At 45.7% G+C, this 13,070-nt stretch overlaps 7 protein-coding genes across 7 annotated transcripts; all 7 read right to left on the reverse strand.

The window, feature by feature from the left end:
• Positions 1 to 1,305: 1,305 nt before the first annotated feature.
• Positions 1,306 to 2,337, reverse strand: PHALS_07194 (uncharacterized protein; the record flags this gene model as incomplete). The annotated part of the gene is made up of 3 exons (XM_024720618.1): positions 1,306 to 1,833; positions 1,939 to 2,167; positions 2,204 to 2,337. 3 exons carry the CDS (start codon positions 2,335 to 2,337, stop codon positions 1,306 to 1,308), a joined length of 891 nt encoding a protein of 296 aa, XP_024585799.1.
• A 555-nt stretch (positions 2,338 to 2,892) lies between these two features.
• On the reverse strand, positions 2,893 to 3,222 carry PHALS_07195 (uncharacterized protein; the record flags this gene model as incomplete). Its single annotated transcript, XM_024720619.1, has 1 exon — positions 2,893 to 3,222. One exon carries the CDS (start codon positions 3,220 to 3,222, stop codon positions 2,893 to 2,895), a length of 330 nt encoding a protein of 109 aa, XP_024585800.1.
• A 2,136-nt stretch (positions 3,223 to 5,358) lies between these two features.
• PHALS_07196 (uncharacterized protein) lies at positions 5,359 to 5,901 on the reverse strand (the record flags this gene model as incomplete). The annotated part of the gene is made up of 1 exon (XM_024720620.1): positions 5,359 to 5,901. The coding sequence occupies one exon, from the start codon at positions 5,899 to 5,901 to the stop codon at positions 5,359 to 5,361; it is 543 nt and encodes a 180-aa protein (XP_024585801.1).
• An 853-nt stretch (positions 5,902 to 6,754) lies between these two features.
• On the reverse strand, positions 6,755 to 7,351 carry PHALS_07197 (uncharacterized protein; the record flags this gene model as incomplete). The annotated part of the gene is made up of 1 exon (XM_024720621.1): positions 6,755 to 7,351. One exon carries the CDS (start codon positions 7,349 to 7,351, stop codon positions 6,755 to 6,757), a length of 597 nt encoding a protein of 198 aa, XP_024585802.1.
• Positions 7,352 to 8,375: 1,024 nt separating this feature from the next.
• On the reverse strand, positions 8,376 to 9,126 carry PHALS_07198 (uncharacterized protein; the record flags this gene model as incomplete). Its single annotated transcript, XM_024720622.1, has 2 exons — positions 8,376 to 8,663; positions 8,827 to 9,126. The coding sequence occupies 2 exons, from the start codon at positions 9,124 to 9,126 to the stop codon at positions 8,376 to 8,378; spliced, it is 588 nt and encodes a 195-aa protein (XP_024585803.1).
• Positions 9,127 to 9,163: 37 nt separating this feature from the next.
• On the reverse strand, positions 9,164 to 11,725 carry PHALS_07199 (crinkler family protein; the record flags this gene model as incomplete). Its single annotated transcript, XM_024720624.1, has 6 exons — positions 9,164 to 9,318; positions 9,388 to 9,542; positions 9,609 to 9,719; positions 9,808 to 9,838; positions 9,895 to 9,921; positions 11,077 to 11,725. 6 exons carry the CDS (start codon positions 11,723 to 11,725, stop codon positions 9,164 to 9,166), a joined length of 1,128 nt encoding a protein of 375 aa, XP_024585804.1.
• A 107-nt stretch (positions 11,726 to 11,832) lies between these two features.
• PHALS_07200 (CRN-like protein) lies at positions 11,833 to 12,924 on the reverse strand (the record flags this gene model as incomplete). The annotated part of the gene is made up of 2 exons (XM_024720625.1): positions 11,833 to 12,762; positions 12,850 to 12,924. 2 exons carry the CDS (start codon positions 12,922 to 12,924, stop codon positions 11,833 to 11,835), a joined length of 1,005 nt encoding a protein of 334 aa, XP_024585805.1.
• Between the last annotated feature and the right edge of the window lie 146 nt (positions 12,925 to 13,070).

Raw genomic sequence — 13,070 nt, forward strand, 5'->3', positions numbered from 1 at the left:
TCGACCCGGATCCAGGGTATGTCTATCGTAGTCGATGGTGCACAGTTAAACACTTTCGTCAACGGTATGACGGGGAGAAAGATGGCGATGCCCGCCTCGAAGCTATGCCTGCAGTAGATGCTCTTCTTAAGCTGGACGAGATGTCCCTTGAAGAGATCGGCAGTGCCTTGAAGGCATGCGATTTAGCCGAACGACCGGACGAGGAGATAAACTCGTCATCGCTTCTGGATATAACTTTCTTGGAGGACACCAAGAGAATGCTGAAAGCACGAAGTGGATCGTCGTTCCAACGAATCGCTTGGATCCGTATTATCCTCTGGTAAAGGAATATCAAGACGTCGTCTCCAAAGACCCGTCTTCGGTCCTACCTCCGGACCGAGGTGTGCGTGATGAGATTGACCTGGTTCCGGGAACCAAATACTGCGTAGCACGCCAATGGCCCCTGTCCAGGAGCAGTGCCACGTCATTTCCGACTTTTTTCGTGTAAAGCACGACGCAGGGATGGTACGTGATAGCAAGTCTCCCCATTCGGCACCCAAGTTTTGTGTTCGGAAGCCGATTGGCAAGTGGCGTATCGTTCATGCTTACAATAAGCTCAACGCTGCCACCATTTCAGCACAGTCGCCGATTCCTAGAAAGGATGTTCTCAGAACAACATGGTGGGAGGTACGAAGTACAGTGCACTCGATCTGGTAGATGGGTATTACCAATTGCTCATGATAGCGAGGAATATTCCGCTGACAGCGGTGACCACTCCGAGCGGCATGCTCTGGGAGTGACTGGTGATGCCCCAAGGGCTGTCAAATGCACCAACAACATTTTTTAATCGTCTTGTGACGCAATTTTCAGGCCCCACATGGCGTATGCACAGAATTACTTTGACGACATTTCCGCTCATAGTCATGCGGAGCACGGGAGGGTAGTAGTACACAGAACATACTTTTTTAAATATCCTAATTTAATTCCCAAAATACCCAATCTCAACCAATAATGCCCCATTTCTGATACCCAAAAAAGTATATCACCACATAAAGAATCAACGCACATTTATCACCCAAAATAGTTTCGTGCCAAAACCCAAGATTCAGTCCACACACAGAAGCTCCAAAAGCCAAATCATTGTCTTTCATTAGCCAAAATCACCGAAAAAAACATGTTGCGTAACGCAGATTCGTGCAGCTTTTTGATACTGCTATCCTTTGACTGCTCTTCTCACTCTATAGTCTTTGATCACTTCATAAAGCAACCATCCAAAGAAGATAGCTATTTCAATAGCGACTAATATGCTCATGCCTCTATACTTGCTCAGAGATGTAACATCGCGACTCTAAAATCAAGCGTATTAATTAGCTTAAGCTCATGCATATCAATAAGCAAATTCTTTAGCTCCTTGATCAACTCTGGGTTGTCGTTCCCAAGTGCAACTTCACCTCTCAGCTTATTAAATTCTTGTATGAGACGATTATTCGGGTCTTCCAGTATTGACTTGTTCGAGTAGTACAGATGCGTGAGCTTCAACAGCTTGAAAAACTTGATCTTCTCACTGTGATCAAGAGTTTCATACAGCTTCTGGTTGATGTTTCCTTCAAAGACTAACTCAGACACGAGCTTGGTCATTTCGTCGCTCATCTTAAACTGATTTTTCGCTGATGTTCGGTTGTTGTGCTTGATGTTGAGCACGTTGTTGTGGAGATCCGGAAGACGGATGAACTTGCTTCCGAGTACCCGGTATTCCATCTTTGATGCTCCAACTGCATCCCTCAGATTCTTGGTATGATTTACTCCCGCCCCACGTAATCCTCTCCCCTTCAGCGAGTGCTTCTCGATAAATCCCTGAAGATCTGGATCATCTTTAGGTTCTATGCCGTACGTATCAAGAGAGTCGATTCCGAAGTCTCCATCAATGTTTCATATTGTCTCCAATGCATCAAAGAGTACTTTTCGATAGTACGAGTTCATTTCACTTGGTGGTCTAACTTGGCGATCATCGATCACATCACGCAGTGTCTTCCAAATTTTAGCACAACTCTTACCCCACGCGATGTTCTTTGGTATCGTCACCTTTTTTCCCGTCGTTCGACTAACAACCTCACCATCGACACCGAATATCTTGTAGAGATTCTGCGGATCTTCCTCGGTCGGGTCTATTATGTAGATCGGGATTTGACTATCAACAATTCAAGAAATCTGCTTGAAGATGTACTTGATGCGCTCCTGATAGTTAATTGCGGGACGCTTGCTGTCTGGCCTTACATTCGAGAATGAATTAGATGATGCACGCTTCCTTACCCTTCGAAAGTTAATTGGAGTTCTTTCGGTGTTGAGATCCTTCTTCATCTTGATCGATCGATGCAGAAGTCCAAACAAAGTATTGTACCAAGATAGCTTTACTTTATGAGGGAGCAGGCCTATAGCTTCGATAATTTTTCTGTCAGTATTAGCGTCTTGAGAGCTGCTACTATATCCTTCTAACTTCCGGCTGGAAAGTCTGTGATGCTGAGCTTGATTGGTACATCACTATCCTCGTCAGCCATAAGCTCTCTCTCATGTTGCTATTTTACTCGATCGGCATTTATCTCATTCATCCGCTCAAAATTTGCATTGTCTCTGAGTCTATCAAAGCCATCTTGCAACAGCGACTTATCGCGTGCATTCTCTGCAATTAAATTAAGTTGCTTGATTCTCTGTTCTATTTTTCCTGCGATGTGATCTAGTGTTAGGATCCAATCAATGTCCCTCGCCTTGCTCTTTTTTCCCGATTAGATCTCCTCTTTCGTCGAAATACAACGAAGTGTTTTTTGTTTTGTTCCGCCTGATTAGACTCACATACATATTTTGTACGTATCGATCAGCATGGTGGAACAATTCAGCAAGCGACTGTTTGGCTACTTGTTATTCCTTCGATAGTATGGGCTCCACTTCTTCACCCCTATCTGTAGTTACATTGACTATTCTCACAGTGGGAGCAGGAGGACTTGGCGCGGAGAGCTCTGATATGTCCGTCGGACCGTGAGAAGTCCCAATACTCGAAGAGGTAGCCGAAACGTCCATAGGGAGGGGCGTCTGCTCAGCGGTTAGAGGTGGGAGAGAAAAAACACTACTGGAGCTTCCTGATGTACTTGTACTCGCGCTTGCACTGGAATCAGTTTGCGTACCACTGGTTGTAGTTGCCTTTCGTAAGTTTGATTTTGTAAGCATCGACATCAGAAGCCCAGAGCGCATTCTTGTAAGCCTCTTGTTTTGCTGTTTCAATTGCTTGTCATTATATTTTTTGTCTCTGTCTGCTTTATTCTTGAAACTCGAATACATATTTGCTTATATCCGACAAAACAAATTTACGAGAATAATTCTTCTCCCACTCTGACATTTGATTCTTTTTGATGAGACGTAAATTGTCCTGTATCTCCCATGTAGGTTCATCATATCCTCGCCATTTGATCAGGTACTTGTATTTCCCATTTCGCAGCTTCTTGTGCGAGAGTTTAGCATCCACCTCCCACACTTGGTTGTCATCCAATGGAGCATCAGTAGGCTGAGAGGATACGAGTTTCGGATCATTGGCACTCTTTTAGAGCACATGGTTGTTCTTCGATCGGATCTTTATCTTGTAACCATCAACTCCATCAACTTGATAGATCGTCTTGCTCCACTTGATTCCTTCCTTTTGGAACGCCTTTGGCTTCAGTCGATACATCACACCGCTACCTATTTCGAATGCGTTCGAAACTGTTTTCATTGTAGAATCATTGTGTCTCAACTCGAAGCCAATGACCTCCCCCTTCATCTCATTTGGAGTTGCTTTAATTGTGCTATGCTCGGTATTGTTGTACTTTCGAATGACTTTGTTCAGTAGCTTCTAAGTAGGTACCTTGTTTATCTTCGTGAGTCTCTGTTCCAACGTTCGATTAAATCGCTCAATCTTACCCATCGTATGGTGGTCACCCACTTCATTGTTGTAGTGCTCAATATTCTCTCCCTTGAGATAGCTCTGAACGCTCCGGTTGATGAACTCTCGCCCATTGTCACTCGTGAGGATGCTAACCTCTTGCTGCTTCTCAAATGCCTTGATTGCCTTCAATACTGTCTCTGCCTGCTTATTCGGAAGCAACTTTGCGTAACCTATTCGAGAGTTGATATTGTGCCCGTCAGTATAGTCTTCCCTTTGAAGAACATCAAGTCTATCTGCCATGAGTCTGGGTTGTAAGAAGCTATTTTGAACTGTGGGTATTGCGGCTTCTGGTGCTTAAATTGTTGGATACCTGCTGGGTCGCATACCAAACACGAACTTGCTTCAAGGTGATGCTAGCATCTCTCTGCTTTGCCTTCTGGTACAGCTTCTTAGCGGATATGAAACCCGTTTCAGGATCATAGTAGAGCTTTTTGAGGAAACTGGTCATTATATATTATTCTTCTTGAATGTCCAAGGGAACGGTAGATATGCCGTCTAAGACTCTCCGCTTGTCGTACCAATACGATAGACCTTTTTTGCGAGCCTCATATGTCATCGTCGTTTTCGTCTCGTAGTTGAATCGGAAGCCGCTGTTTAAAGCTGACAGACTCACCTTGTCGTTGATCACGGTATCGAATCCTTCTGGATTCAGCACGTCTTCATTCTTACCATGGGCCTGCTGAACTCCCTTCGCTGAATTCTTCTGTTTATACCCATTGTCAGGGTTATAGCAAATGTAGTTCTTCGGCGATAGGCTGACCATACTGTCGCCCCGCCATTCCTCTTTGAACAGTCCTGCAGCTCGCATGTCGTACTCCTTATGATCTTCACGCGAAAACCAATTCTCTTTGTCCTTTTCGTATTCTTCTCGAAGCTCCGGCTTGATCAAGTTAGGAAATGGCTGGTCATCAGGGAACGCAATATAAGCTGAATCGGTATCCATCTCAAGGTATTCGAAGTCGCTTCACTTGTCGATGAAGTCATAGTAAAACTGCAGCATACGAAGCTTAGCAAGCTGGTAAATGGCGATGCTACATGAATCGGATTGTTTAGCTTCACCTTTCGCTTATCTTTGCTGATCTCGTAGCAATCTCCATGCTTTTGTACAGGACCAATTGATCCAACAGCTCGATGTCTTGGAAGCCGAAGTGCTCGATCTCATCTTGAATCTTCTTTGGGTCTATCAGGTAGATCGTCTTCTTATGTTTTCCGATGTCCGTTCCAGAGCGACCGAATGCACTGTTGCCGATCAACTTCATCATATCAGCGATCATTTTTTTGGACTTGTCATGATCTCCTTGGCGACGTGCATCACAGACCTCAAGCATGAACTGTTTGAATGGAGTAGCCCGTGATGCTTTGATAAAGCTGTAGGTCCTCGTGACCACCATTCCATGAGCAAGGTACCACTAGAGCAACGGTGTGTAGATCAGAATCCGCTCTCCGAAATAGGAACCAATGAGCTTCTTGCTTTTCGTCTTTCTCTTATCATCTCCAAGATTTTGATTGCATTCATGCATATGATCTCCAATCACTTCCTTCTTGGTCGGATCGATCTCCGCATTCTTGAAGATAGGTGTCATCTCCGAGAAGTAGTCCTTCAGGTGCTCTGGAATCTCAATATCACATTCTAAGAAGCCGAAGATCTTATCATCCTTAATCACTTCTTTGTACGCTTCTATCTTGATCAATCGTCCGCATGGCATATCATATCCTAAGCACCAGAGATAGAGGGCATTAGCATCGTATGTAATCACCTTCTTACATTTCTTCTTCCCGCGAATACGTGTCTTGTTTCTCTCAGCATAGCGCTTAAATATGATTGAAGGACCGACGGCGATGTTCCTCTTCATCATGGAGTAGATCTCCTTTTGCTCCTCGTCCAGTGAATAGATGATCTTGTCTCCATTGAGTTCCAGAAATTTTTGGTGACGGAATGCTTCGACGTTCATATTCTTCCTTGATACGTTGCAGTTCCAACAGCTTACCATGATGTTCCCATCGATATGGCCAATCCTATTATTGATACGGTCCGCTGATACGTTATCAGTATCAAGAGAGGTCTTGCAATGAGAGCAGCGGTGGTTCTCTGCAATGAGTAGCTCGTTTAGATGCTTGAGCGTCAAGCTCTCGCTCTCTTCGTCATATTTCCTGTGCCCATAGAGACGCTTTGGTGGATATCTGAACGGCTTGGTCTCGCTAGTCGGGTACTACAAGTTGTTAAAGCAGGTCTTGTACATGATCTTCTCAGCCAATGTTGGAAGACTGATCGCTCATTGAGCATATCGAAGCCATGCATTCGGTACTGCTGACGATGAACATCAATGGCGCGGATGAATGGAGCTACGTCAAGGTTATCGTACAATTTCAATAGATCCTTCAGCGTCTTCATGTTGTGCCTTGACCACGCGAACTTGACTCGCTCATAGTCTTCATCAGAGATGGTCTCGTTCATCCTTCAGTCGAATGCTTCCTTTGGTGGAAGGCTCGTCTCTGACAGCCGATCAAACGAATCGATGTACTCGTACGGGAACACTCCTTTGGTGAGTCCGCAAGAGCATCGACTCCTTAATTCACGTTGACATGAGCCGAGATACGTCGAGAGGTACTTCTCGTAGCTCACGTCAGGAGGCAAGTAGTAGCGCACATCCAAGCATCTTGAAGTTGTCCGTTATAATACACATATAGCTGTTGCCAGCTTTGATAGTCGATAGCTTCCCGTTGTTATGATGATGATGAATAGATACTTCTTGATCAAATTCACATCGTATCGAGCGGAGTTGAACCCGATTATTGGAACTGCCATCAAGAGCCTCTCGATCCTTGAGCAGGTTGAGTTTCCTGTACAGTACAGCGTTCTTTGGGTCGGCACCAGAGGTGCCACGGGACCTTTGGTCCCTGTCTTCCTTGATCATCTTCACTAATACTTTTGGTCTGCAGCTTGAATCTTGGGAGGCATGCTTTCAACAGATGCGATATCCTGCTCAAAAGGTTCGGTTGAAGGTTGAAATTCATAAGGTTGCTCTCGTAGATGCTTGGAGTGATGGCATTTACGTGATCGATCATCTTCTGGAACAATGACTGCGGATCCTCATCCACAAACCAGACAGTATCATCGCTTAGCGAATCTAAGATAGAGACTCTGACAGGGATATGCTCGGAGGTGAATTTAGTAGAGCATCCCTCTTGGGTATCAAGTTTCTCTAAGGTTGCCTCAAAGTCATACACCATGTAGTGAGGAAGGTAGTGATCAAATGAGATGTGATACTTCTGGAGCAACTTCTTGCTCTTGTTTTCACTTGGTTTGTAAGCAGTGGGTTCCTTTGGGAAGGACTCGGTCTTATCTTCGTCGCATCGATTCTGCTGATGACTATTTCGTCGCTCAGCAGATCTAAATATCATCTCGCATTTAGAACATGGATAGCGCTTCATCACTCGATCCGGATTGATGATGAACATTGCATGTCGTTCGTAATCAGGAACGTTCAATGTATCTTCATAATTCGACGTCGATCGCCGTACCAAACCTGCAAACTCCGTCGCGTCATCGCATTGGTACACGTTGATGTTGATCGAGAAGATCTCCTCAAGCCGATCGAAGTGGAAGAGATCAACACCCTCAAACTTTCTGAACACCGTGATACTGTACTTAATCCCCTCAGCCTCACAATATACCTTAAATGCGTTCTTAACAGCTGCTTGAATTCGCCGTGTATCTTTGTCAGGATTCGATCTCTTTAGTCTCGAAACAGTATGCGATGCAAAAGAATATGCATTTGTTTGCCGTGTTCTCAAAATTAATAACCGATTTGCTATTCTTGATGTACTCTGGGATTAGACAGCAACGCTGTCCGGCAATCTCCGATTGCAATTCCACGTCATCGCCCAAGCTATGCGCTCGTTTATAGACAACAACCTTGAAATCAACGATCTCTTTTACCTTCCACGCTGAGCTAGGCTACGAGATCTCCTCAGCATAGTTGGACGCTCTCATCTGCGCAAGCAAATTCGTCTCAATGTCGTCACGCGAATTGATCGACACTGAATTGCAGAAGATAGCAGTAGTGTTCGTTGGGAAGAAGTAGCGCTCCATCTCGTCAGTGATGTCCGTAAGAATAAATAAGCCCAATATTCAATTTGAACATCTTGTTCTGTGCGTATAGAACTTCACCGAGCAATGGAACCAACTCGTCTTGACTGATACGTCGGGATGGTTAGCAAAATCACGGGCTCACGAATATTCATGAGCCGGTCAAACAAGGCAAAATTACACAGATCATGCTGAAATGAGCTGGTGTAGAATGTCTGTGAGCAGCTCAAACGATGCAAAATAATAGAGACCATGCGAAATACCGAGCAGGAGAACTTCTCTTGCTCAGTATGTAGCAAAAAAAGAGTGTGTTACTGTTTAACACGTCCACCGAGCTTAGCTACGAATACCCCACAGATCTTCAATCAAAGCATCGTGTTCCTTTTCCCTGTCACGTTGTTGCTCACGAATATTCTCTAATTCCTTGTCCTCCTTCTGTTTCTCATCCTTGATTCGTTGATTATGCTCTTCCACGAAGCAACAAGGTCTCACGATACATTTCCTCCATTCGATCCTTATGCGCTCGAAGAGCCCAGTCGGGGGCGCCCGTGTCTGGGCGATCCCACGCTTGCTTGACGCATCTCCTTCATCTTTTCCGTACAGTATTCGCTGCTCTTCATCTTTCTACCTTTATACTATAACTCTCTGCGGTTCAATTTGGTGCGTCGAATATAATACGTGAAACACCCTTCGAGCGTAATACCAGCTGGAGAAGTTGTGAAACACGTACAATTCGATATTAGTCATATGAAAATATATATTAGGCTCCATCACATGAACTGGAAACCCATGAACTTTCCGACGAAGGCGGAGTCGAAATCGGCGACTTGATGAACGTATTGTTGCGGAGCATATCGCTTGGAGCAACACGTCTCTGATAACCACCATCAGTAGTCAATGAGCTCAAGCGAGCTCGGTGTGCTTCATGTTCAACGTCCTCACAACGCTCCTTGAGCGAAACGAGAGCTCCTTCACACTTGCGCAGTCTGTTGATGACAGAGACCTCCGCTTTTGCTATGGATGCCCACCCGTTGTCTGGGTAGCTGGCGTTGCAGTGGTGTCGGCAGTCGTATGCGCGTTGGTCCATTGTTTTAAAATGAATGGAACATGTGAGACCATCAGGTTTACCACGGATTCTGATGAGCCAGTGGTGCGAAACGCATCGGGAGCAATGCGGTATGAGAATCGAATTCCATCATGCGAATCGCGTGAAAAACCAACCAATCGACGCTTATACCGCATGCGAATCGCACGTAGGGCATCTTGCGGGTGGCATCTGCTACTGGTGCGAAACGAGTCGGAAGTATGAGAATCGCATTATACTATGCAAATCGCGCGGAAAACTAACCAATCGCATGCGAATCGCACGTAGCATCGGGTTCTGATCTTGCGGGTGCATCTGCTACTGGTGTGAAATGCATCGGAAGTATGAGAATCGCACGTATGGCGTCGTTCTGATCTTGCGGGTCGTAGTGCATCGGATTCTGATCTTGTTCATGGAATCTGATCTTGTGAGCAACACAAGATCTGGTTGGATTAGAATCGGAAGCCGCACGGTATGAGAATCACTCTACCACATGTGGTTCGTATTTCGTTTGTCGATCGTGTTCGTTACTGTTGCCTCTCGATTTCATACGTATTTCCATGTGCGAGTCGTGTGTAGTTGCGCTCTCTTGCTTACTGATTTGCTCAGTTCCCAAATACAACAGACATGTCAGCATCGCAAAGGAAAACAAAGTGTTCCGGTGTTTGTAGAACATATGCTTACTGGAAGAGTTGTGAAGAAGATGGTTTCGAACCTTGCAAGTATTATTGTGACAGACATTACAACACACGCCTCGGACGAATATCTAACCCGATTCGATCACACCCAAATCTGTCCCTGCAAAAATAACATGGGCAGCAATACCAGATTCGACGACTTCGAACACGAAAAAGCTCCAATGGTTTCCACTACTTCGCGCAGGAGTGACGTTTCGCTATTTCTTGGCGAGCAGCAATGTTCTCAATCTTTTGGTATTCATCAACGCCAAGAAAGAGGTACAATGTTGCTGCGTCTTGTAACTTCGCACGTAGCTTGTGCTCGATGACTTCGACGGTATCTGAAACGTCAACTGATTTGCATTGCCTGGCAATCGCCTCGCAAACCATTTGTCGAATGCATGCGATCAATTCTTGTCCAGAAAACATCGATACAGCAACCCCACGAGAAAGACTTTTCGATTGCTCGACTGGCTGGGAGTTAAACCCGTTGAAGTACGGCACGATCACCCTGGCAATGCGGTTACGGTCTACCTTCATTTCTTCTAACAGGATGTTCTTGCCTTCTTCCAACAAACGCGTTTCTCCCAAACCAGAAATACCAGAGCAAACAGGCATGGGAGCCTGCGTGGTGCGATCGCAAGAGGTCGTTCCATGACCTGCGATGTTATTGCTGAAGCACAGCACTGCTATAGCAAGCGCAACTGTAAATTTTCGGCTGCGAAAACATGAAGTTTAAAAATGATTGCATCCTTGTTGGTCATTTCACCTTTTCAGAATGTGCGGAGATTATCACAAGACCAAGATCCACTTGCGCCCAATTGGTTCAGCACCCAGTTGCTCTGCCTCTTCCGTCGAAACGACCACCAACACGTGAATTTGGTGAGTTAATGGTGGAGACATTTTGTTCTTCTCGAACAGCCAATGCTGCAAAGTCTTCGTCTCCTCCATTTCGTTAAATGAGCAGGTGGTTCATGAAGTGACATGCTGACCTTTAACGACAAAGGCAGTGTGATTGCACCAGCATACTTGTTTCGACATTCACTCTGAACGCACCAGCATATCTTGTCGAGTCGTTCATGTGTTCGACTTCACTACCACTGGGACTATAAACATTCACTCTGAACGCTTTTATCGCTTTGCATCCTAACTTACCGACTGCCATTTGCTGTCGCAGGCTACGCGGAGTTGTTTGTTTTCCCCTAGTTAAACCCTGCATTTGCCTGAAACAAGCTTTCATCTCATCTCTTCTTCTTCTTTGATTTCGTCGTCTCACTGTGCCTTCGTTTGCCTGCTTGTATTCGTGTCTGGCGCAAATTATCAATCATTGCTTGCTCCTGCATAGCCTCCGCTTGAAGCTCCATCAGATCGCGCAAAGCTTCTTCTGCTGTTGGTCGTGCTGTCGGGTCATTCAGCATCAACTGCTTCACGAATGCCGTTCGCTGTGATAGGTCATCCCAATTTACACCACTTGTCTCAATCAAGTATCCCACTGCCCATATATCAACAGCAATCGTGTGAGTGCCGCCGCTGACAAAAATATCAGGTGCATGTTCTTCTGTGCTCAGGTGCTCGCCGTTTGGGAAGCGCTGCGGGCTTGTAGCTGCATCAGCAAAATCGATCAAGTACCATTCATCACGATCACGTCGCTTGATCACGTTCGACCAGCGGATATCTCGGTGCATCACCGATTCACGATGTAGGACAACAAGAGCCTCAAGGACATTCCGAAGGGCACCAAACAACTCCAACAAGTTCTGGTGTTTCACCATCATTCCACGAGGCTCAAATATGGCCGTCTTCTTTGCCCGCTTCAGCTTGATGAGATGATCAACATTGGGCACATCGGCTACTTCCATAATGCGATAGATATACCGCAGCTGGTCGAGCCCCTCTTCACTCGGAAAAACCTTCTTGACAACCATTGGATATAATCGCACAACAACACCATTGGAACGGTGAATGGTCTTGAATTCATCCCGACCGGAATCTGGACACGCCTCGGTGATGGCGGGAAAGAGTAGGCACAAGTTCAACAGCGCGAGCACAACTCGAAGCGATCTGCTGCAAGTTCCAAGTCAAACTCTCCAATACGGTAGCTCTCAGCTTTTGGCAGATTACTGGTGCTGCGAAACAAAGCAAATAAATCGATCTTGTAGCCCGACGCAGCATAGCCGAAAATGTAAGGTACTGTTCCATATACCCATGCAAGCTTCTGACAGAGCTCGTCTCGCGGCAGGCGGATGTTGGTGCCAGGTTCTTTCTCTTCACCACGAAAGACGCATACGTCATTCAGGATAAACAAAAAGTCAGGTTGCTTGTTTCCAGTGGATGAATTCTTGCTTGAGTCGCGATTCATACGTGCGCGAGTGAACACAACATCGAGCACGGCACGAAACACCGTATCCCAAAACCAATGGTATGAACTCTCGGATTCTCCACTGCGTAGCGGTTCCAACATATTTTCTATCTTCGTTTTGATCTTCTTACACGGCGCCACATCATCAGTCGCAAATATTTTTTCTCGAACATCCGCGCTGACGCCACCAGGAAATGATGACCACGCAAATAGAGTCTTCTTCTTCATCGAAATCTTCACAGGCAGAGGTTGCTCGATGAAGCTTGGCAGCGACACAATCGATGGCAATGAGTGATACTCGATCCTTTTCGTGTGGAACTTCGCCAGCCATTTTTCCGTGCTATCGCGATGTGCTTCAAACAAGTCTTGGGCACTCCCTGCAACACTCTTGGCAGGAGAACCACTGGCGCCTTCAGGAATGACAACCAACACGTGAATTTCGTCCGTTGATGGTTTAGGCACATCCTTCAACAACTTCTGAAGGCCAGACTCGCCCTGCAGTTCACTGTCTTCATGAATCAAAGCTTCAATTAGAGCGGTCTTCTCGCCTTTCTTGAGCTTTTTCACGTCGTCTGTATCGGACTCGAGCCACGCGTCGCCGTTCTTGGCAAGTTAAAGATTAAGCTCATCCGCGTCGCAGTTGATCTTGTTCTCCTTCTCCTTCTTGATCAGATTCTTCAAGTCTCCCACAGACTCGCGTGCAGCGATGTCAATAGGGAACGCGCTTCCCCGCTCGCCGACCACCACGCAGAACAGCTTCAGCATTGTTCCTTGCGACACAAACCTATGAAATAACCTTGATTATGAGGTTTTTACTCGAATGCAATAACGGAAATGTATTTGCAATGATAGATGTAATTCGAAATGAACGAAAAATCACAATAACATTAAAAAGTGATGGGATTTATCCA

This window comes from Plasmopara halstedii (assembly GCF_900000015.1).
Source record: "Plasmopara halstedii genome assembly, contig: Scaffold_3073, whole genome shotgun sequence".
In the NCBI taxonomy this organism is placed as follows: Eukaryota; Oomycota; class Peronosporomycetes; order Peronosporales; family Peronosporaceae; genus Plasmopara; species Plasmopara halstedii.